The sequence below is a fragment of the Macaca mulatta genome, chromosome 18, assembly GCF_049350105.2.
Source record: "Macaca mulatta isolate MMU2019108-1 chromosome 18, T2T-MMU8v2.0, whole genome shotgun sequence".
Classification (NCBI taxonomy): domain Eukaryota; kingdom Metazoa; phylum Chordata; class Mammalia; order Primates; family Cercopithecidae; genus Macaca; species Macaca mulatta.
Genome location: NC_133423.1, coordinates 23,202,766 through 23,226,370, shown reverse-complemented (window position 1 = coordinate 23,226,370; position 23,605 = coordinate 23,202,766). Strand labels below are relative to the sequence as shown.

General features: G+C 46.2%; 2 protein-coding genes across 7 annotated transcripts in view; both read right to left on the bottom strand.

Annotated features, from left to right (window-relative positions):
* NARS1 (asparaginyl-tRNA synthetase 1) overlaps positions 1-13,055 on the bottom strand; it is a 191,611-nt gene extending 178,556 nt beyond the window's left edge. The window contains exon 1 of the mRNA XM_077974754.1: positions 13,027-13,055. Coding sequence (XP_077830880.1) covers positions 13,027-13,040 — 14 coding nt within the window. The 5' untranslated portion in view covers positions 13,041-13,055. The remainder of the gene's footprint in view (positions 1-13,026) is intronic.
* The window catches only part of ATP8B1 (ATPase phospholipid transporting 8B1), a 160,898-nt gene extending 137,651 nt beyond the window's left edge, over positions 1-23,247 (bottom strand). For 2 of the 6 annotated variants that reach the window (XM_028838128.2, XM_028838127.2), the window contains exon 1: positions 22,319-23,247. The gene's annotated coding sequence lies outside the window, so the exon portion shown is untranslated. Of the gene's footprint in view, positions 1-21,273; positions 21,392-22,318 lie in introns of those variants that run through there. The other 4 variants (XM_077974753.1, XM_077974751.1, XM_077974750.1 and 1 more) reach the window with 4 other exon arrangements.
* Between the last annotated feature and the right edge of the window lie 358 nt (positions 23,248-23,605).

Below are 23,605 nucleotides of genomic sequence, written 5' to 3'. Positions count from 1 at the left end.
GAGGCCTCTGCCATAGGCCAGAAAGCTGCTGCAGTGAAATCCATTTAATTGGAGAATGGAGCAGAAAGGCAGAAGATGCAAAGATAACCTGCTGTCTATAGAATTTGCGAAAATAAGATGAAGCAATGGTTTGCCAGTAGCAAATAACTACACATATATGAGCTATGAAATTAAGTAAAACTAATCAAGGCCACCCACAGCTGCTGCATTGCAGACGCCAATCCAGCATCCTTAAGTTACACTATTCATTTATTTCCATCATTTTCCCCACAGGTTTATATCTAGACATTTCCATAAACCCAAGTAAATTTTTTATGCGTGTAGGCATCCTATTAAGAGTCTACTCTTTATAGGGTGTCTACTTTCCAAGCTGTTCTCTGTCTTGACTATGCATGAGAGAATCAGCCAGGTTTATCCCAGATTGGCTAATAAGACTCTCTGGCAAGGAGAACTCAGGCATCAATGTTTTTGATGCTTCCCATCTGAACTTGAGAATCTCATTTATCAAAAAGTCAAGAATGAATGGCGCACATACACACAGACAGAAAATTCTTCAGTCACCTCTGGTTTATGCATTTTTAGAGAGGCTCCAGATAATGTGAAATCTATTTGTTTGAGCCTTGACTATAATATGATTCTTTTAGGAAAACAGATTTACTGTCTGAATGATACCTGGCTCAGATTAATTCTAGTTTGTCTTTTTTTTTTTTTTTTTTTTTTGAGACAGAGTCTCACTCTTGTTGCCCAGGCTAAAGTGCAATGGCACAATCTTGGCTCACTGCAAACTCGCCTCCTGGGTTCAAGCAATTCTCGTGGCTCAACCTCCCAAGTAGCTGGGATTAGAGGCACCCACCACCATGCCCAGCTAATTTTTTTATATTTAGTAGAGACGGGGTTTCACCATGTTGGCCTGGCTGGTCTCAAACTCCTGAGCTCAGGTGACCTGCCAGCTTAGCCTCCCAAAGTGCTGGGATTACAGGCGTGAGCCACCGTGCCCAGCCTAGTTTGTCTTTTCTAAAGATGCACTGGCTGATGGGAGGCAGGGACATTCCTAGAAGTATGATAGGTGACAGAGAACACACTGTCCAGGTTAAGAACGTTCTACAGAGAGACTATAAAATAGAAACTGTAAAGATTACAGGGGAAAGAGGGCATCTGATGGAACGCAGGCATGGATAAGATAATATTTACGTATCTTTTTTTTTTTTTTTTTTTTTGAGACGGAGTCTCACGCTGTTGCCCAGGCTGGAGTGCAGTGGCGCGATCTTGGCTCACTGCAAGCTCCGCCTCCTGGGTTCATGCCATTCTCCTGCCTCAGCCTCCTGAGTAGCTGGGACTACAGGCGCCCGCCACCGCGCCCGGCTAATTTTTTGTATTTTTAGTAGAGACGGGGTTTCACTGTGGTCTCGATCTCCTGACCTTGTGATCCGCCCGCCTCGGCCTCCCAAAGTGCTGGGATTACAGGCTTGAGCCACCGCGCCCGGCCATTTACGTATCTTTATGTTTAACAAAAGTGCTAACGTGCTTACTGTGGTCCTCTGAAACTGATGACAGGCACACAACAGGGTGGACACATATGGTTTAACAAACAAGTCTTTTTTATGTATTTATTTCCTTTAATAATACAGAAAGACTGCGGGGAATAAGAACTTTAAAAATATCAAATATGCCTGGTAGATGCTGCCTTAAGTGAAGCAAGACTCCTGATATTCACAAGAAGAGACAATATAAAAGGAAACTGAGGGCCAGGCACGGTGGCTTATGCCTGCAATCCCAGCAATTTGGGAGGCCAAGGCAGGTGGATCACTTGAGGTCAGGAGTTCAAGATCAGCCTGGCCAACATGGTGAAACACCATCTCTACTAAAAATACAAAAATGAGCCAGGCATGGTGGCGTGCGCCTGTAATCCCAGCTACTCAGGTGGCTGAGGCAGGAAAATTGCTTGAACTGGGAGGCGGAGGTTGCAGTGAGCTGAGATCGCGCCACTGAACTCCAGCCTGGGTGGCAGAGCAAGACCCCGTCTTAAAACAAATAATAAAAGTAAAACTAAAAAAGGAAATTAAGCATTGAAGAAAACACAAAAGCTGTCTCCTCTACCATACATTGAAGGGCACATGGTGACAGAGCCATTTCAACAGTATTTCTGGGCTTCCCCTGTTCTCTACATCCTTGCTACTCAAGAAAGAAAGAGGAGCAGAGGGCATAACTCAGGAGGGACTCCTACTTTAACTTTAACTGGGGTGGGCAGAGACTACGCTGAAGAAATGACACTTTAGCCAAAAGGCAAAAGATAAGGAGCCGTTCAGAGGAAGAGCTTTTCAAGCGAGAAAGCAGCAAATCTGAAGTTCCTGGGACAGGAAGGGACTCATCATGCTTCAGAAACTGAAGTAGAAAAAGAATGGAATTTGCAGGGGGAAGCCAGGGTCGGGGCAGGCTGGGCATGGTGAGCTGTGGAGAGAAGGTGGCTGTTGTTAAAACCACAGCATGAGCTACTGAAAGGGTTGGCAGGATCTGAGTGGGTACTCTGGTTTGGAAGGGGCGGGGTAGAAACGTAGCCCTCATGTGAGAAGGCTACTGGAATGGTCCAGGAGAGGGAGGATGACAGCTTGAACCTCGTGGATGGCAGCCAAGATAGAGGTTATTGGGTGGAGTCAAGGTCTTCCAGAGGTAGAAGCAACAGGCCTTGGAGATGGATTGGAAATGAAGGCGGGATGCAGTCTGGAAGAGAAAGGGGTCAGAGATCCCCTGGAGATCGAGTCCAGGCTTAAGCCAGAACTGGCTTAAGCTTAGCTGGCTTAAGCACCAGCTAGAGGGGTATCATCTTCTCAACTGATGTCAGAGTTCAGTGCTCAAGGTGCTGTGTTTAGGGGCATGCAGGAGAGTATGAAACGTGCCTATGACTAAGTCCTGTGGGACCATAGTGTTTTAAGAGGACTCCTACCCATGGTTTAGGGTAGAATTCCTCAACCTCAACCCTAGTGACATTTTGGGTAAGATACTTCTTTGTTGTGGAGGCTGACCTGCATATTGTAGGATATTTAGAAGTATCCCTTGCCTTGACCACTAGACAGTTGTAGCATCCTGAATTGTGGCAACTTAAAATGTTCCCCAGGGAGCAAAAGTCACATCTGGTTGACTAAGTTAAGTATACTTTTACAAAGTCTTTAATAAACTGCCGCCTGTCTTCTGTCTCAAAAAGTTCACAGGCAGGCCAGGATAAGAGCTTCACAAATCATTTCAACTTTCTCATGTTCCGGATTTGTTGACAAGCACCTAAAATTGACTTTAAAAAACCAGACCTAGTATTAAGGTGGATGCTGCCTCATCGAATTGGGAAACAATTGGAGTTATACTAACCCCAAAATACACAAGATCTTGAAAACTCTATCCTTTGTCTTTTGACAACAACATAAACCCAAAATAGAACAATGAGTGGATACAGCTGTTAGCTGGTTTTTCCCCTGTATGTAAATATTTCATAGCTCAGAGTTATGGGATGGCGTTTATTTCCAAGTACCATTTGTAAAAATATCTCTAACCCAAACTAAAATGCCACAAGAGTCCATTTTTTCCCAAGTAGATGCTTAAAAAAATTCCTGGTATTTTTGTTACGTTTCCAAAATATGGCAATAAGTACCAAAAGTTAGTGCAAAAATCTTTAAATATCTATTTTTGTTGTTGTTTGTTTGTTTTGTTTCTTGAGATGGAGGCTTGCTCTGTTGCCCAGGCTGGAGTGCAGTGGTGCGATCTCGGCTCACTGCAAGCTCCACCTCCTGGGTTCAACTGATTCTCCTGCCTCAGCCTCCTGAGTAGCTGGGATTTCAGGCACACACCACCACGCCTAGCTAATTTTTGTATTTTTAGTAGAGATGGTGTTTCACCATGTTGGCCCGTCTGGTCTCAAACTCCTGACCTCAAGTGATCCACTGGCCTCAGCCTCCCAAAGTGTTGGGATTACAGGCGTGAACCACTGTGCCCGGCTGTAAGTATCTATTTGTGTTTGTGACTATTTTACTAAGTTATGAAGTCTAAGAAAGAACTTGATTATTCTCCTCTGGCAACTTAGGAAGGAGTAAAAGTCATAAAATTCACTTAATTAGGCTACGGTGGATTCTTTTTATTGTAGAGTCACTATAAAAATAGCCAATAATTATTGGTTCGATGTTGTTCAATGGCCTTCTCTCTCATAAAACGTGCCTCTAATAATGGCAGCTAATGCTAGTGCCTCTCAGTGTGGAAAGGCATGTTTCTGAGTTCACTATTTAATATGTAATTATAGAACAGCTGCTACAATTTAAGAACTGCGCTGGGGGCTGAGCTACAACATGAGTCTTGCCAAGGTGCTAGTCTCACCGAGGTGGCCACTAATGTAAACACAGACAAGTAGACCAGCAATGACAATATAACTCAGGGATGCTACACCCCTGGGCCCACATCTGTCCTGCTTCTCACCTGCTCAAGGTGACAGGACTAAGGAATCCTAACACACCTTTTCCTGCTGTGGCTGGACATGACCTCAGAATCCTGCTCATCAAACACCTCTTAGCCAGGGATTCTCAATCTGGAGTAGGCACGAGAATCACTGGGAAGTTATGTTAGGACACTGACTGCTGGGTCTTAACCCTAGAGCTTCTGAGTCAGCGAGTCTAGAGTGTAACCCCCAGTTGTGCTGATATGGCTGGTCCAGGACCATATTTTGAGAACCAGTGTCTAGGCAACCACCACTGATCAAGCCACATCTGAGATAAAAGCCAGCTACCACCTCCGAGATGGTACCACCCATGCTAGGATGAGAATGGACAGGGAACCACCAGAACAAAGGAGAGGTCCCTCACCTTGGTGTGGGAAAGCGAAGGAATCAGAAAATCTTCCAGGAGGAGGTAGCACCTCCTGGAATATTTGCAACTATACGATGCTCAGAGCTAGTCTAAAAATGTGCCTGTAACAGTCAGAGAAACAAGCAAAGAAATTAAACAAAAATCCCAGGATCACCTTTTAAGTGGAGACCAATTGGTCCAGGGCAGAGGAGGGGAGAATCCACTAAATTTAACATAAACAGGACATTCAAGCTGAGAATGTTGCTGGGTATCTTCTAATCTAAGCCCCTTTATTTCTTTTTTTCTTTTTTTTGAGATGGAGTCTTGCTCTGTTGCCCAGGCTGGAATGCAGCGGTGCAATCTCGGCTCACTGCAACCTCTTGAATCCCGGGTTCAAGAGATTCTCCTGCCTCAGCCTCCTGAGTAGCTGGAATTATAGGCACGTGCCACCACACCTGGCTAATTTTTGTATTTTTATTGGAGACAGGGTTTCACCATGTTGGCCAGGCTGGTCTCAAACTCCTGACCTCAAGTGATCCACCCACCTCGGCCTCCCAAAGTGCTGGGATTACAGGTGTGAGCCACTGTGCCCAGCGAAGCCCCTTTATTTCAATAACACAATGTGTTCCTCTACTGGTTCATGGAAACTAGAAACGCAAAAAAATGTTAAAGGGTGTTTTTAAAAATTAAGATTTGCTTGAAAGAGATATTATTATCTTTTTAAATGCCTAGTAAGGGGTATTGAAATATAGCAGATATGGAGAACAGTATCAACTTGGAACAGAAAAATGACCCCTAACAACTTAGAACTTGGACAAATTTGAGAGTTTACAAAGACTGCCAGACAGGATGTTATGTTAGAAATATATTTAAGCGATATTAAAATAAGTATTCAAATATAAAATTTTGAAGACAAGAAACTTTGTAATATTCATGTTAAATTCTAAGGGTATTCTGGACCGGAAATCATTGTATAATGCCTAAGATATCATGGTAAACAAAATTTTACAAGCAAATAAAATGTACTTTAGTTCTCACAATGGTCACCAATCTTTATATACCCTTAGTCCTCTGCCAAGTGCAATAAAAGCCATTTTATGCTTACTGATTTCCTTATGACTCACACAAAAAAATCTAAAAGACGACAACTTCATCTGATAAAAAGTGGGCCTAAGAGTTCCATCTAGAACACTGCAGTGGAGCTCCATCTAGAACACTGCAGTGGAGCTCCATCTAGAACACTGTGGGTGGAGCGCCATCTAGAACACTGTGGGTGGACCTCCATCTAGAACACTGCGGGTGCAGCTCCATCTAGAACACTGTGGGTGGAGCTCCATCTAGAACACTGTGGGTGGAGCTCCATCTAGAACACTGCAGTGGAGCTCCATCTAGAACACTGTGGGTGGAGCTCCATCTAGAACACTGCAGTGGAGCTCCATCTAGAACACTGTGGGTGGAGCTCCATCTATAACACTGTGGGTGGAGCTCCATCTAGAACACTGCGGGTGCAGCTCCATCTAGAACACTGCAGTGGAGCTCCATCTAGAACACTGTGGGTGGAGCTCCATCTAGAACACTGCAGTGGAGCTCCATCTAGAACACTGTGGGTGGAGCTCCATCTAGAACACTGCAGTGGAGCTCCATCTAGAACACTGCAGTGGAGCTCCATCTAGAACACTGTGGGTGGAGCTCCATCTAGAACACTGTGGGTGGAGCTCCATCTAGAACACTGTGGGTGGAGCTCCATCTAGAACACTGTGGGTGGACCTCCATCTAGAACACTGTGGGTGGAGCTCCATCTAGAACACTGCGGGTGGAGCTCCATCTAGAACACTGTGGGTGGAGCTCCATCTAGAACACTGTGGGTGGACCTCCATCTAGAACACTGTGGGTGGAGCTCCATCTAGAACACTGCAGTGGAGCTCCATCTAGAACACTGTGGGTGAAGCTCCATCTAGAACACTGCGGGTGGCGCTCCATGTAGAACACTGCGGGTGGAGCTCCATGTAGAACACTGCGGGTGGGGAGCGTTGGCCCCGCTATACCATTTCCTCTTGCAATTTTAGCTTCTTTGCCATGAGCTTCTTTTTCAAAGCCGGCTTTTAGAGTCCATTGATTGCTGATATTTACTGATTTTTAATTTTTAAAAAGTCTATTCCTTTAAAATTGCTCTAAAGTTTGTCAAACCTTAGGGGTTAGGTACCTTTTTGAATGTCAGTATTTTTTCTGGAGGTTTAACATCTATCAAAATGGAGAAAAAATATCTTTGAAATAAATAAGCCTCATTTGAAATTTTGCAGATCTTCTAAAGGGACCTATATAGTATCCATTGTGTAGACATAACAGTACTGGATAAAAGTGAATATTAGTCCCAGATACTTGGGAGGCAGAAGCGGGAGGATCCCTGGAGCCTAGGCGTCTGAGGCTGCAGTGAGCCATAATTAGACACTGCACTCCAGCCTGGGCGACAGAGTGAGATCCATCTCTAAAACAAGACAAAGTGAGTAGGGAATGAACAAAATAAAACCTATTATATATCCCTGCTACCAGAAACACATATATTTTATTGTCATCTGGACCTACAATGCTTGAAATTATTTACAACCTGTAAATCTTAAAATTGGAAGCTTATGACAAATGAGGTCACAGAGAGGCATGAATTACAATGAGAGGGTATCCTATAAAACATCAGGTCCATCATTTGAAGCACAAAAAAATTGGATCTTAGAAAATTAACCGGCCGTGCGTGGTGGCTCTCAACATTTTGGGAGGCCAAGACGGGAGGATCACATGAGGCCAGGAGTTCGAGACCAGCTTGGTCAATAGGTGAAACCCCATCTCTACTAAAAATACAAACAATTAGCCAGATGTGGTGGTGCACATCTGTAATCCCAGCTACTTGGGAGGCTGGGGCATGAGAATCGCTTGAACCCGGGAGGCAGAGGTCGTAGTGAGCCAAGATTGCTCCACTGCACTCCAACCTGGGTGACAGAGTGAGACGCTATCTTAAAAAGAAAGAAAAAGGGAGAGAGAGAGAGAGAGAGAGAGAGAGAGAGAGACAGAGACAGAGACAGAGAAAAGAAGAAAGGAAGGAAGGAAGGAAGGAAGGAAGGAAGGAAGGAAGGAAGGAAGGAGAAAAAAGAAAAGAAAATTAACTGCTCATCACTGAACTAGAAGTTAGGAAAAGAGTACCTAACCCAGTTCCTGGCACCACCCACTCCCCCAAACCCTGCTTCCCTTGTGTTTCTCATCTGTTCCATGGGGATAATTCCTGTCCTGCCAACTCCCAAATGAGGAGATTTTAAAACTATGAAGTGCTTTAAAAATGTAAAGAATTGCTATTATTAGCTGAGGTCAGCCAACCATTCAGTGACTCACCAGAGCTGACATCTCCTGGGCGTGTTTCCCAAAACCGGGCTGCTGTTTATTGCAAATCATAGTTATTGAAGATGGAAAAAATATCACAACACAGCCCTTTAAGGAGAATAGGAAAATCAGTCCTCCTCCCACTCTCACCCCCAAATGCAACAAAATGCTTGGCAGATCCAGGAGTTTCTATAAGGAGCTTGAATATACAGGAAGTCCACAAATTACAAATGATTTTGTGTTCCAAGAGTTCATTTCTGGGTGGGTTACCAGATGAAATATAGGACACAGAGTTATGTTGGACATTAACATAAAGAACGCATCATTTTCAGTATAAGTCAGCCTCAAACATTGCATAGGACATAGTTATACTAAAAAAAATTACTGACCGTTTGTCTGAGATTCAAACTGAACTGTGTCCTGTATTTTTATTTGTTAAATTTGGCAACTCTATCTCTGAGTCATTTGGATCGATTTTCCAACCTTCCCCTGTGAGTTCTTGGAGAGAACCTTCGCCTTGTGAGTCTGGAAACACGACTGCAATTTCTGGTTTTGTCAATTACTAGTTCTGAGACTTCAGGCAAGTTATAATTCCTTTGTTTGCAAAAAGAGACCAGGAAATTAATACACCATGGGCCTAAGTGGGTCGATACAACATGTGGAAATACAGTACATTAAGCACAAAAGCAGCACTACTTTGTTATACCACCCTACACACGTGAAAAGAGTGATTTGGTTTTTAAGTCAGGCCACACCAGCCAATTTTAAAAGCCGGTTTTCTACAAGAAATTCCCTGGCTTTAGCAAGTTCCTGTACCATACAAAGAGCCCCTTTCCCACATATGAGAACGTTTTGAGCCATGTATGGTGGTCTCGTTCACTAGGCAGCCCTGCATCAGCCCTCCACCCTGCCATCTTTGTCCATAAAGCAGGGCTTGTGACTTTGCACAAATGGTTTTTTTTTTTTTTTTTTTTTTTTGCTCACATGTACATACTTTGAGGCCAAAACATAGTTGATTACTTTACAAAAATTAGTCCAAACTAAAAGGCTGATACCAACGATAGGAAGCACTGGCTTCTGAAGCGCTTCCAGCATCCACAAGCAGCTCCTTAAACTCAATCCTATGCTGCAATTCCCAAAATTGTGTCTCCAGCCCAGACTTCTGAATCACCAATGCTTGACCTCCGACCACACCCAGCTGTCCCAGCAACTCAAACTCAACATGATCGAAGCTACGTTCATCTTCTAAAACTACTCCTTCCCTCAGTGACACCAGCACCTTTTGTCACTTATGTTAGAAATCTGAGAATTATCGACAGTTCTCTTCTACGTCTTCAAATCCAGCCCATCACGAAGACCAGGATTCCCCTTGTGAAGTGCAGCTCCTACCTTCCACTTCTCATCCCCACTCCCATTATCGGGCCCAAGCCCCCACCCTCTCTCTCATGGACACTGCAGCAGCCTCCCAAATTTCCTCTCCTTGCTTCTGGCCTCATATCCTGCCCTACTCCCCCCCTCCCACCCCCACAAACAACCCATTCCCCATATTATAGTCTCTGGATTATCAGCCAAAACCAGGAATCAAATCACATCACTCCACTGCTTAAAAATATGTTAGTGACTTCCTATCAGGTTCTCTGCAGTTTGGTGCCTGCCTCCCTCATACAATGGCAGCCCGAGCTGTCACCCCCGGTATTCTGGCCTCTCACAATTCCTAGAGCACAGTACTAAGCTCTCACCCACCCCAGGGCCTTTGTACATGCTGTTCCCATTGACTGGACCACTCTTCCCCTGACTGGTCCCTTCTTATCCTCTAGGTCTCAACTTAAGTATAACCTCCTTCAAGAGGCCCCACTCCCTGGGCCATTTTTAAAATTATGCTAAAATAGACAAAGCATAAAATGTACCATTTTAACTACTTTTATTTTATTTATTTTATTTTTTTGAGACAGAGTCTTGCTCTGTTGCCTAGGCTGAAGTGCAGTGGTGCGATCTCTGCTCACTGCAACTTCCGCCTCCTGGGTTCAAGCAATTCTCCTGCCTCAGTCTCCCAAGTAGCTGGGATTACAGGCATGCACCACCACACCTGGCTAATTTTTGTATTTTTTAGTAGAGATGGGGTTTCACCATGTTGGCCAGGCTGGTATTGAACTCCTGACCTTAGGTAATTTGTCCACCTCAGCCTCCCAAAGTGCTGAGATTACAGGCATGAGCCACCACGCCCGGCCTTTAATGCCTTCTAAGTGATATTAAGTGCATCCACATGATTCTGCAATTACCACCACCACCCATCCCTAGAAATTTTTAATCTTCCCAAAGTGAAACTCAGGGTCCATTAAACACTAACTCCCTATTCTCCCCTGGCCCCAGCCGCTGGCAACCGCTGCTCAATTTTCTGTCTCTATGAACTTGACAATTCTGGGCACTTCGTATAAGTGGAATCGCAAAATATTTGTTTGTCCTTTTGTGTCTCACTTATTTCATTTAGCATAATGTCTTCAGAGTTCATCCATGTAGCATGTATTAAAATTTCCTTCCTTTTTTCTTTTTCTTTTCTTTTCTTTTTTTTTTTTTTTTTTTTTTTTGAGGCCGAGTTTCACTCTGCTGTCCCTGGTGGAGTGCGGTGGTACGATTTTGGCTCACCGTAACCTCCGCTCCTGGGTTCAAGTCATTCTTGTGTCATAGCCTCCCGAGTAGCTGGGATTACAGGTGTCCACCACTACGCCTGGCTAATTTTTGTATTTTTAGTAGAGACAGGGGTTCACCATGTTGGCTAAGCTAGGTCTCGAACTTCTGGTCTCAAGTTGTCCCCCAGACTTGGCCTCCCAAAACGCTGAGATTACAGGCATAAGCCTCTGTGCTCAGCAAAAATTTCCTTCATTTTTAAGGCTGAGAGATATCCTAATCACATGGATACATCAATTCTGTTTATTCATTCATTTGTCAGTGGATGCCTGGGTTCCTCCTAGGCCATTTTAAAGTAGGTCCTCATTATTCTCTTAGAAATATCTTATTTTTCTTTAAGGCCCTTATCACAGATTATAATTCTAATATCAAATTGTTTCATGTCTCTTTTGTTCAGTATTTTGTTTAGTCTCTATCTCTCATCGAACTCTCAACAACCCTGTAAGCTCCCTGAGGGGAAGGGCACGTCTGCTTTGTTCCTGACTGTATTTACTGGCAGTACCTGGCAATGTAGTGGGTATTTAATAAGCAAATGTTGAATCACTGAATGAAAGAAAATCACTAGGCCACCAGAAGGCCCCTTGTGTTTAGAGTCACTGTGCACTCTGTAATCAATTGTGAAGGTGAGCAAATGCACACTTACATCCACACACACATATTTGTAGCTCTCTGGGCACAAAACGTTCCTTTTATAACATGTCAGTCTGTTTGCAACTAGCACACATTTCCATTGCCTGTGCATTTTTTCAAGAATGTATCATGTGCAAAAGTAGCTAGTGTGTTTGACAATATAAAGAAATTAAGTATTGACAAACAATACAATATGGATGAAATTTTTTATTAATTTTTTTTTTTTTTACAATTTAAAAAAATTGCGACAGGGTCTGACTATGTTGCCCAGGCTGGTCTCGAACTCCTGAGCTTGTGCGATCTGCCCACCTCAGCCTCCCAAAGTGCTGGGATTACAGGTGTGAGCCACCGTACCAGACCATAATATACACTAAAAACATTATGCTAAGTGTAAAAAGATGATCACAAAAGACCACATATCATACGATTCCATTTACACAAAATGTCCAGAATTGGCAAACCCGTAGAAGCAGAAGGTAGATGAGAGGCTGCCAGGGCTGCAGGGACAAGGAGATAAACGAGGCACAGCTCAAAGGTACATGATTTCTCTTAGGGGGTGATGAAAAGGTTCTAACACAGATTGTGGCAATGGGTGCACAGCTCTGTAAATATACTAAGAACCACTGAATTGTATATTTTAAAAGGCTGAATTGTATGGTACATGAATTAGATCTCAATATAGTTGTTTAAAACAAAAAATCCATGTGTATGGAGATGGGGAGTGGCTGGAAAGAGCTTAACCTCCCAATTAGGCAAAAGACGAACAGGATAGGGAAGGGGACTAGGGGCTTGTGAGTGGCAATATCTGCGACAGCCGCCCTGGCAGGACAGCCTGTGGGTTACAGGCCACTCTCCTGTCAATGAAGTCAAGTCCTCTGCTTCCTGAAAACCGACTCTCTTTTCTAACAATGCCCTTTCCTCCAAACTAGGAAGACAGGCTGATGGTAAACACAAAGTTCTCTGAACCAAAGCCTTATATGTATGTTTCTGAGGAGCCTCTTTATAACCTAGTTGCAAGTGATCTGAACACAGCCCAGCGAATTTCCAGCATTTGAAACTCAGATTTCCTTTTGCGACCCAGGTTCTGCCGAGAAGGTTATCTTTGGCTCCTCTCTCTCTCACACCCCACATCCAATCTCTCCGGAAGTCCTGTTGGCACTTCGATCTATCAAAATAAAAGTTGCACGTATGCCTGTGTCCGATCCCCTTCTCTCTGTGTCCTTTCTTCTCTGTCTTTCTCAAGAATCTGACATTTCAGCTCCACAGCCACCATCCTGGCGGACACTACCCCCCTGGCAAAATCTTCCACCCTCACTTGCCTGGCTTTGTCTCCTGCTTGAACTCCTGGATTGGGAGCCTTCTGCCCGGGCGGGTCTTCACACAGATCACGCCACTCCAAGGAGCAATGTCCTGCACTGAGCCGCCATCTTCCAAGAAATCAAAGCCAAAGTCCTTACACAGCCTGGCAAGCTCTGCAAGACCTGGCTCCCCTTCCTCTCTGCCCTTACCTCCTTCTTCTCCTTCCCTTCCCCACTCACTCATTGGAGGAACAGCTAGATAAGCCAAGCACTCTTACCCTAGGGCCTCTGCAGCGAGTTGGCATTAAACAGGAAAGTGGGTGGACACCTAGGGATAGTATTTTTGGTTGGCTTCAAGCTTTGATGAGTTTTTGTGTGTTTTGTTTTACTTTAAAAACCTGCTTTTTAAACACGCAAATCTTTATTTGACTAATTTTCAGGGCACAGTATGAGTATAAACTCATATGAGAGTCTATTGTTCTCTAGAAACTACAGATTAAGGTGTCTTTAACAGATTGACATCTAATTATTACATAAAGGCGTCTGGCTTTTATACCAGGACACCTAGAAGCACATTGTTATAGAGGTGGAACATTGGATAACTCTGCCATGCTATAGTCTGTAACTGACCTTTTGCCTTGCCATGGATTCTACCCTAAGGGGAAAAACAACTTGACATTATTAAAATTTAAAAAAAAAAAAGTCAATTCTATGGAATGTCATCTCTGGAAGGTGGCTGTGGTTAGCAGAGATGGCCAGATGGTGGGGCTACAACCCCGGGGCTTTTACACCCACCCTGACACAGAGGAAAGAGTCACCCATAGCACAGGCCAGTTGGATGATAGAATGGCATATGACAGGCATGTGGTGCGTGCCTGTAATCCCAGCTACTTGGGGGGCTGAGGCAGGAGAATCACTTGAACCTGGGAGGTAGAGGTTGCAGTGAGCTGAGATTGCGCCATTGCACTCCGCCTGTGCGACAGAGCGAAACTCCGTCTCAAAAAAAAAAAAAAAGAAAAGAAAGAAAGAATGGCATATGACTGCCAGCTCAGTGAGAGCAGCTGCAGGTGAAAAGGAGAGGCATGTGCTGCCTTCAGGTGTCTTCAACACCACCCTGCTCCCACATTCCCTGCATTCTTATTTCCATGCTACTCTGGAGGAAAGCATGGTAATAAATACTATAATATGTGGCCCTGCCCATCTCATTTACGAAGGATACATTTTACCAAACTGAGTAAAGGGGGCTCAAAAACTGACATGAACAAATAGATACATGTATGCCCAGGTCCATGGCAGCATTAGTCACAATAGCCAGAGGTGGGCCAGGTGTGGTGACTCACACCTGTCATATCAATACTAGGAGGCAAAGGCAGGAGGATAGCTTGAGCCCTGGAGTTCAGCCTGGGGCAACATATCAAGACCCCCATCTCTACACACACACACACACACACACACACACACACACTTTTTTTTTTTTTTTAAATTAGCTGGCTGTGGTGGTGAGTGCCTGTAGTCCCAGACATTTGAGAGGCTGAGGCGGGAGGATGGCTTGAGCCCAGGAGTTCAAAGCTGCAGTAAGCTATGATCACAGCACTGCACTCCAGCCTGGGCAACAGAGTGAGACCTTGTCCTAAAAAAATTTTTTTAATTGAAAAAATTACAATAGTGAAAACTACCCAAATATCCATCACAGATGAATGAGTAAACAAAATGTGGTATGTGCATACAATGGAATATTATTCAGCCCTAAAAAGGAAGGAAATTCTGACTCATGCTACAACATAGATGAACCTTAAGGACATTCCACTAGTGAAATAAGCTAGTCATAAAAGGGCAAATATTGTGTGATTCTACTTAACCTGAGGTACTGTAGAATAGTCAAATTCATGGAGCAAGCAGAATAGAGGTTATAGGGACCAGGAAATAGGAAGAAAGGGGTAGTTACTCTTTCGTGGACAGTGTTTCTATTTGAGATGATGAAAAGTTCTGAAGGTGGATGGTGGTGATGGTTGTACAACAGTGTGAATGTACCCAATGCCACCGAATTGTGCACTTAAAAAGGATCAAAATGGTAAATGTTATGTTATGCATATTTTACATTAAAAAAAAAAAGATCAGGCACAGTAGCTCACACCTGTAATCCCAACACTTTGGGAGGCCAAGGTGGGCAGATCACTTGAGGTCAGGAGTTCAAGATCAGCCTGGCCAACAAGGTGAAACCCTATCTCTGCTAAAAATACAAAAATTAGCCCAGTCTGGTGGCCATGCCTGTAATCCCAGCTACTCGGGAGGCTGAGGCAGGAGAATCACTTGAACCCAGGAGGCAGAGGTTGCAGAGAGCCGAGATTGCACCACTGCATTCCAGCCTGGAGGACAGAGTGAGACCCCATCTCAAAAAAAAAACAAAAAAAATTCCCATGAAATATACTTCTACACTAAGAAGACAAGATCACGAGGAACCTCTCCTCCTCTCAAAGTTGTACTGGTACAAATCAGGGCACAGATTTTCTTTTAATTCTTACAATCTTTGTAGTCTGATGAACTTCACACACCTAAGAGTCCTTATTGTAACAAAAGTTCTGGAGGTTGCTGGGTGCAGTGGCACATGCCTGTATTCCCAACTACTCGGGAGACTAAGGTGAGAGAATCACTTGAGCTTAGGAGTTGGAGACCAGCCTGGGTAATATCTTGAGACCCTGCCTCTAAATTAAAAACAAACAAACAAACAAACAAAAAAAAACCTGGAAGTTGTTATAGCATCTGGAAGTTGATACAGCAGCTACTAGTGCCTGACTTAGAGGACTCACACTTTAATTTTTCAATATAAAGATAGGAGCATTATTTCCCAGCATGAAATATACAAAACCTACCCATCTCCCCGGTGAGTGAATATTTAAACCACCCAAGTCAAAGGGTTACCTATGTTGTTGTTGTTGTTGTTGTTTGTTTGTTTGTGTTTGAGACAGAGTCTCACTCAGTCGCCAGGGTGGAATGCAGTGGTGCAATCTCAGCTCACTGCAACCTCTGCCTCCCGGATTCAAGCGGTTCTCCTGCCTCAGCCTCTGGAGTAGCTGGGACTACAGGCGTGCGTCACCACGCCCAGCTAATTTTTGTATTTTTAGTAGAGACGGGGTTTCACCATGTTGGCCAGGATGGTCTCGATCTCTTGACCTCATGATCTGCCCGCTTTGTCCTCTCAAAGTGCTGGGATTACCGGTGTGAGCCATGTTCTTATAGAAAATGTTAAGTGTTCCTCCTGGATTTACAGATCATGCACAGAAATCTCAGAGGATCATGTCAGTAATTCACTAAGTTCCAGGAAGAGAAAATAAGGATTTGTACACAAATCACACCACACTCTATAAAATAAATAGTGCATCCAATCCATGGAAGCTTCCCTAAACAGCAAGAAGAGACATTCTGATACTAAGTGAAGGACAGTATTTGGTGCCTGAGGGTTTCCAAAGAGGATTTTCTAGTGCAACTCAATTTTAACAAAGGTTAGAAAACTGTTTTCAAACACTACTTGCACTAAATCAAACAAACCGCAACTCCGGTGGAACGAAAGACACTCGGCAGCAAAGTAACAAAGCCATAAACGACAGCCCTGTCGATAAAGACCAAGCTACTAGCCAAAGGTCAGGCTCCACAGTACTCAATGCAGAAGTGCCAGGCTTCCCAGTCACGCTGGGGGGATGGTGGCCTTCGCCACTGAAAGGCTGCCCGGGAACACAGGTGACCCTCCCCTCCAGGAGTCAATGTCAGACTGACAGCTGGTTTCCCACTCCATCCCCACCACAGCTTCCAGGCCCATTTGTCACCTATTAAATGCAAATATACTAGATTGAAAGACTGATAAAGAACACAGATCGGCCGGGCGCGGTGGCTCAAGCCTGTAATCCCAGCACTTTGGGAGGCCGAGATGGGAGGATCACGAGGTCAGGAGATCGAGACCATCCTGGCTAACACGGTGAAACCCCGTCTCTACTAAGAAATACAAAAAATAGCCGGGCGAGGTGGCAGCGCCTGTAGTCCCAGCTACTCGGGAGGCTGAGGCCGGAGAATGGCGTGAACCCGGGAGGCGGAGCTTGCAGTGAGCTGAGATCCGGCCACTGCACTCCAGCCTGGGCGACAGAGCGAGACTCCGTCTCAAAAAAAAAAAAAAAAAAAAAAAAAGAACACAGATCTTCCCAGCAGAAGTGGTCTGGGCTGTCCCCCCGGGCCCTAAGGAAACCATCCCTCCATGCAAAGAGGGACAAGGTCCCTAGCAGAAAGAGAGCAAACACCCGATCTGCTTGCTTGCTTGCTTGCCTTCCTTCCTTCCTTCTTTTTTTTTTGAGATGGAGTCTTGCTCTGTCGCCCAGGCTGGAATACAATGGCAAGGTCTCAGTTCACTACAACCTCTGCCTCCTAGGCTCAAGTAATTCTCCTGCCTCAGCCTCCCGAGTAGCTGGGACTACAGGCACATGCTACCACACCCAGCTAATTTTTGTATTTTTAATAGAGACGAGGTTTCACTATGTTGGCCAGGCTGGTCTCGAACTCTTGACCTCATGATCCGCCCACCTCAGCCTCCCAAAGTGTTGGGATTACAGGGGTGAGCCACTGCGCCAGGCCTCTGATCTGCTTTCTCACCAAAGAAGAAACCCAACTCAGGCCCTCTGTGAACCCCATAGACTTTCCTGAAGCAGAGAGGTATACCAAGGTTCTCTGTCATTAGCAATGCCTACCCAGGATCCACAACTAAGAAAACCACAGAGAGCAATGAACCTTTCAAGAAGCCACAGGGTTCAGAAACTGTCAAGTTTTAAACAGAATAGTAATTAAAAAACAAAACAAAAAAAAACAGGAGTGTGGGTCAGGCATGGTGGTTCACACCTGTAATCCCAGCATATTGGGAGGCCCAGGCGGGAGAACTGCTTGAGCCTAAGAGTTCAAGAGAAGCCTGGGCAACATGGTGAGACCCTGGCTCTACAAAAAAAAAAAAAAAAAAATAGCTGCACACTGTGGCACACACCTGCGGTCCCAGCCACTTGAGAGGCTGAGGTGGGAGAATCACCTGAACCCAAGAGGTCAAGGCTGCAGTGAGCCATGTTCGTGCCTCTCCCCTCCAGCCTGGATGACAGAGCAAGACCCTGTCTAAAGTAAATAAATAAACAAAAATTAAAAATAGGAAAACAGGAGCGTGGAGGATGAGGGAGAGAAGAGACAACTGAAATGAGGGGTAAAGGGGGCTCAGGAGCATTCCTCGGGCTTCTACCGTGCCGGAGGAGGTAGCACCCAGGTGAGACAGCAACCAGGCCCCCTCACAAGTTCTCCTGCAAGGTTAAGAGGCAAACGAGCACTCTGGTCCTCTGAGCCACCTGGGTTTAAGAACAATAGTGTGGATCGGAGATTAGAACCTTGCCCCTGCTCTGGGGAACTCTGTCTTTCCAGTGCCTGGTGCAAATGGGCACTGATGTTTGCAAAGTAAATACTAACTTGTAGAATGATTCCTGTTTCCTACATAGCCCAGGAGAAAGGCAATGACTGGGTGAGTGATATTTACAAAGTCATAGCAACAACACAACAATGTATTAATGACTACCTTTTACTGAGCTGTGTGCTAAGTCCTCTACCTCAGCTATCTCATTTGGAACTCATCACAGCCTTGTGAGGCGGTACTATTATTATCCCATTTACAGATTAGGAAACTGAAGCCTAGAGAGGCAAAGTAACTTGCCCTAGGTTATGCACCTAGGAAGCTATGAGGCCTGCGTTTCAATCCAGGTCAAAGGCCTCCAAGCCCGGCAACCTCTGTTTCACTGCTGCCTCTGGACTGCTTGCAGGGACCAGTTATGAAACGTATTTCTCATTGTGGAAGGGTTGGGCAGCAATTTATTTAAAAGTGCAATGCATTTATAAGTATCAGGGAAAGTACTAATATGGCCTTAAGATTCAGATGATAAAAGTTATCTGTTTTTTAAGAAAATGAGGCATGGTGCAGTGGCTCATGCCTATAATCCCAGCACTTTGGGAGGCCACTTTGGTGAATTGCTTGAGGCCAGGAGTTTGAGACCAGCCTGGCCAACATGGTGAAACCCGTCTCTACTAAAAATACAAAAATTAGCTGGGCATGGTGGCACACGCCTGTGATCCCAGTTACTCGGGAGGCTGAGACACGAGAATCGCTTGAACCAGCGAAGAGGAGGTTGCAGTGAGATCACGCCACTGCATTCCAGTCTGGGTGACAGAGCAAGATTCTGTCTCAAAAAAAAAAAAGAAAGAAAAGAAAAGAAAATGAGAAACAAGACTGATATGTACACATACACACGTATATATACATGCACATATCTATATACATACATGCACATATATATGCTTTCAGAATCTTCCTCCACAATACCAGGTCTTCAGTGACAGAGGACCTCAAAAGATCTTAGACTAGGTATTACTTTTAGCTGAGCACAGGAATGGGGATTCAGGAGTAACTTGGTTAACGAAATGAAAAGATAACCTATCTTCTTTTTATGTTAACTTCTGATAGCAAATTAATTTTTACTTAATAAGTAAGAAAAAGCCTACAGGCATGAATACAGTTAATCTAACGAAATGTCAACAGACCTGAAAACTCACAAGATACCTGAAGACACCACAAAGAAAAACTTTCCAGGAGACTAAACTAGAAGCAAGTATAGAAACAAACTCTAAAATTAAGTGCTTAAGCAATTTAAAAGGCATCTCTTTTTTAGAGAGATTTGGGACATAAATTGTTCTAGGGCCAAGCACAGTGGCTCATGCCTCTAATCCCAGCACTTCCCAGCACTTTCGGAGGCCAAGGCAGGAGGATTACTTGAGGCCAGGAGTTTTAGTTCAGCCTGGGCAACATAACAAGGCTCTGTCTCTATTTACTTGATTTATAAAAAAATTTTAAAACACAACTTGTTCTGGTACCTAAAAAGCAAGTTCCTCTGCATTCATGAGTGCATCGGTTTCTTTTTCAGTGACCGACGCCGAAGAGCAAAGGTAACTCGTAAAAATCTCTCTAGAGTTATAAGAATTACCTGCATTCTGAGAATGTTGCTTAATAAAAACTAAATTGGAATTTTAATTCGTAAAGCAATAAAATATTAAAAATATACCAGATACTGGCAATAATAGTATTTTTAGATATCAGTCTAATAAAGAAAGTAAGAAACCAACATTCAAACACTATGTATAAAGAATATTCATATGTTCTCTGATTTAATTCCTTCAACAATCCAAAGAGATTGATAGTATCTTCTGCCCTCAACAGAGGTTCAGAAAACTTAAGAATTCATTTAAGGTTATACAATTAGCAATTAAAAGAACTGAAATCTGTGGGCATCTAAATTCGTATGTTTTCCACTTCTCCTTGCTTCAAAAGGAAGGAAAAGAAAGAGGAAAGAGGAGTGGACAGAAGTAAAGGAAAGGAACATTCTATAGCCAGATCTGGTAGTGACTCCATTAGCACTAAGATCCCCTAGACTGAAAATCAGATTAAACATAAAATCAGTCCTGAACTTGCCTTACTACCGAAGACTTCTTTTTGCTAAGCCATTTGCTTTACCACATTATTATTTTAAAACCTCTATTAAACAAAAAACAAAACGAAACCTCTCCTAGTTCTATCACTAGGATGTACTAACAAGTGCACGCAGCTGTGTATGTTCCTTAAAATCCATAAGGAAACCTTGAAAGGAGCCAGAGCTGACCTCACACAGGTGGCATCTGTGTTGGACAGTAATAACCACACGAGTCTTGCTCGGCCCTTTATAACTCACACAAAGAATCACTAAAAGTTACTAAAATACAGCCACTGGAAAATGACAAATGCACAAAGCGGTTAATGTTCTTTCCCAAAATTATAGCAAGGAAAGCTCCACTACATAATGGAAATCATTAAGAGGATTCAGAGGAGTTAACTGCAGGCAGGCGGGAATTCTCCCCCAGAAAGTAATCAGCTAACAAGCATTAATCATCTTGTGCACAGTCTATGCATTTATAATAGGGTTTAATAAAGCCTTCAACAATAGGCCCAGAATTAATGAATGGCTTCTTAGGTCTAACACAAAAGTATTCCTTAGCCGATGAAAATTAGCGCTTCTCCTTCACATCCGCTGTTGTGTCCCCCATTTTTACGGGCTCATATTCACTATCCCTAGAGGCTTTATCACGCGTCGTATTTTTAGTTTTTTTCCTGAAAGCAGTTAACCTTCATCGATAACCTATCGTGTGCTGGGTGATCTCCAAACATCCCACTAGTGTTTTCTTTTTAATTTCCCATGGGTAGGGGCAAAATTTTGAAGGCAATAGAACCAGGAAGATGAGAGCGAATATTTTCCCACGCCAACAGGGAGGCCAGTTTCCGGCAGAGGGACTCGGCGGTGTGGGGAGCTACCCAGGAAGGGCTTGCAGCCCCCCAGGGGCAGCGTGTGCAGGCCAAGGGGGTCGGGTAGGGTTGAGCGGGGATTCACCCGGCAGAAAGGCGGCCCAAGTCTCCCTTACTTTTGCGTGTCAATCCCTCTCTCCCATTTTGCATCCTTACTGCACCTCAGTCTCACCCGTACGGCTGTCACGGATCTGCGCTCCGAGCCTCCCCCCACCCCCGCCCAACCCCGGCAGGGAACACAGGCACACGCCTCCCTTGGAAAAGTTGGGCGGACACTTCAGGACTTTTCTTTCACTTTGGGGAGAAGGAAGAAGTTGGAGAAGTGTGGGCGGGGGGTGTGAAAGCACTGGGCCATTCTCTGCAACATCTCCCCGCGCCCCTCCAACAAGTAGTCCCTCTGCGTGCACACAGCGAGGTGACAGCGCCGGGCACCAAACTGCTGAGGGAAGGAGATGCCTGCAGCCATCTCAGCTGGGCTGGCGGACGCGACCCGACAGTCACCGGAAAAACAGTGTCGGTTTTCCCCATCACCTCCCCTCCCCATCCCACAATAAAGCGCACGGAAGCTGTCTGCGCGTACCCTGCCCTGCCGCAGGAGCTGAGGAGGAGAGCGATCTCACCCCTCCATCCCTCCGGCAGGTGGGCTGCGGTCAGGTACGTTTGGTCCGCAAGTCCTTTTCGGACACATTGGCATCTGCTCCCACAGAGCGCCCCAGCAGAACCTGGTCACTGGGGACTCCCAGAGGGGCGGTAGCCACCGCACAGAAGCCAGCGGCATCCCCCAAGGAGCCGCAAGCCCTACCTGGCTGAACCCCCGGACGTGTGTGTAGCTACCGATCGAAGAACCCAAACACCCCGAGAGTTCCCTCCTCTAGGCAAGTGAAACCCCACGGAACTCTCCGCAGCGCTGCCCGCCCAGCTGGCCGTGTCTCGCAGTCCCCGAGGCCACGGGGGCTCCCAGAACCTCCACCCACCTGTGCGGGCTCTGGAGTACTAGGGCGCGGACAGCTGCTGCCGCCGCATCCCTTATCTCCAAAGTGCGGCGGGAACGGCCAGGAGACCTGCAGGACACCGCCGGGCCAGTGGGCTTGAGGAGGTCCGGGGGCCCCCGGCGCCGCTCCCCTGCTTACCTGGCGCTCGCTGGGCCCCGGCTGGGGCATCCGCCGGGTGCCCGCCGCTCCGAGCGCTCGCTGCGCACCTGGCCGCAGACACCGCCCGCTCGGCCCCAGCCCTGGCCGCCGCGCTAGCGCTGCATGGCGCACGGGGGCTGGCCGGGGGCCCCGGGAAGCGTGTCCAGTTGGCGGCGGCACCTCCGGCTCTCGTGGCTCACCAGTGGCTCCTCCGCCTTTCCCCGCCCCGCGTCCGTGCACCCTTCCTCTGCAGCCGCCCTTTTCTCTCCGCTCCGCGGGACCGGCCAAACTGGTTTCTCCGCTCGGGGAGGTGCCTCTCGTCACCCTCCAGCAGCCGCAGCCGCCGAGCCCGGCTGGGGCTGGGGCTGGGGCTGGAGGCGGGCTCGGCCTTCTCCCCTCCCTGTTTCCCTCCCCAGGGCGGAGAGGGGCTGGACTGCAAGCCCCGGGGCGGCCCGAGGCGGCCCGAGGCGGCCCAGGTCCAGCTCCTGCCCCACGCCCTCCGTGAGTCCTGGAGTCAGGTGGGCACCCGCGTCAGTCTTCCGAGTCCAGCCCGCGACCCCCTTGCCTGGCCCAGCTTGAGACCTGGCTGCTGCAGCCGCTCTCGGCTCCCCGGGGGCCGCACTCGCCACCCCGCCTCTCCAGCCCAGCGTCACTTTCCCGCCGCCCTTGGCTGACTTGGCCGTCACCCTGGGTCGAGGACTGAGCCAGCCTGGAAAGCTGGCGGGGCCGCAGCGCGCCCGGGACCTGAGCTCCCTCGGTAAGGAGAGCTGTGTCCTCTTGATGCCAAGTCACGTTTGGGGACCGGTCATCGAGTGCGCGTCAAGGTTCGCCGCGTGGAGGGTGAAGAAAGAGGCCGCACCTCAAGACTTCCAGAAACGTATCCTGTGATTGCAGCCAGCAGGCTTTCTGCCGAGTCCAAACGCTCTCAAGTGTTTTGGGGTTGGAGTCAAAAGGAGTTAAGGTGCGGCACGTGAACCACGCAACGTAGGTGGAAATTTTGGACTCAGTGTCTCGTCGCTGACTGGTGTCTGAGCGGGTGAATCGCGCCTCCCCGGCGGTATAGACATTACCCTCCTTCTTGAGTAGACTTTTACGGCTCCCCGACTATGGACGGAGTCGTTGAGATAAGAATTGAGGAAAATCAAAGATCAGAGTTTGCTTAAAATGCAGTAGAGGAACCAGGACTCCTAGACAGATTCCCAGTCACCTAGAGGCTCACATCTGTGCCCGAGAGTCCAGACTCCCAACTGGATCATCACAGAGGCTTCCTACAGGAGGCCGTGCTTG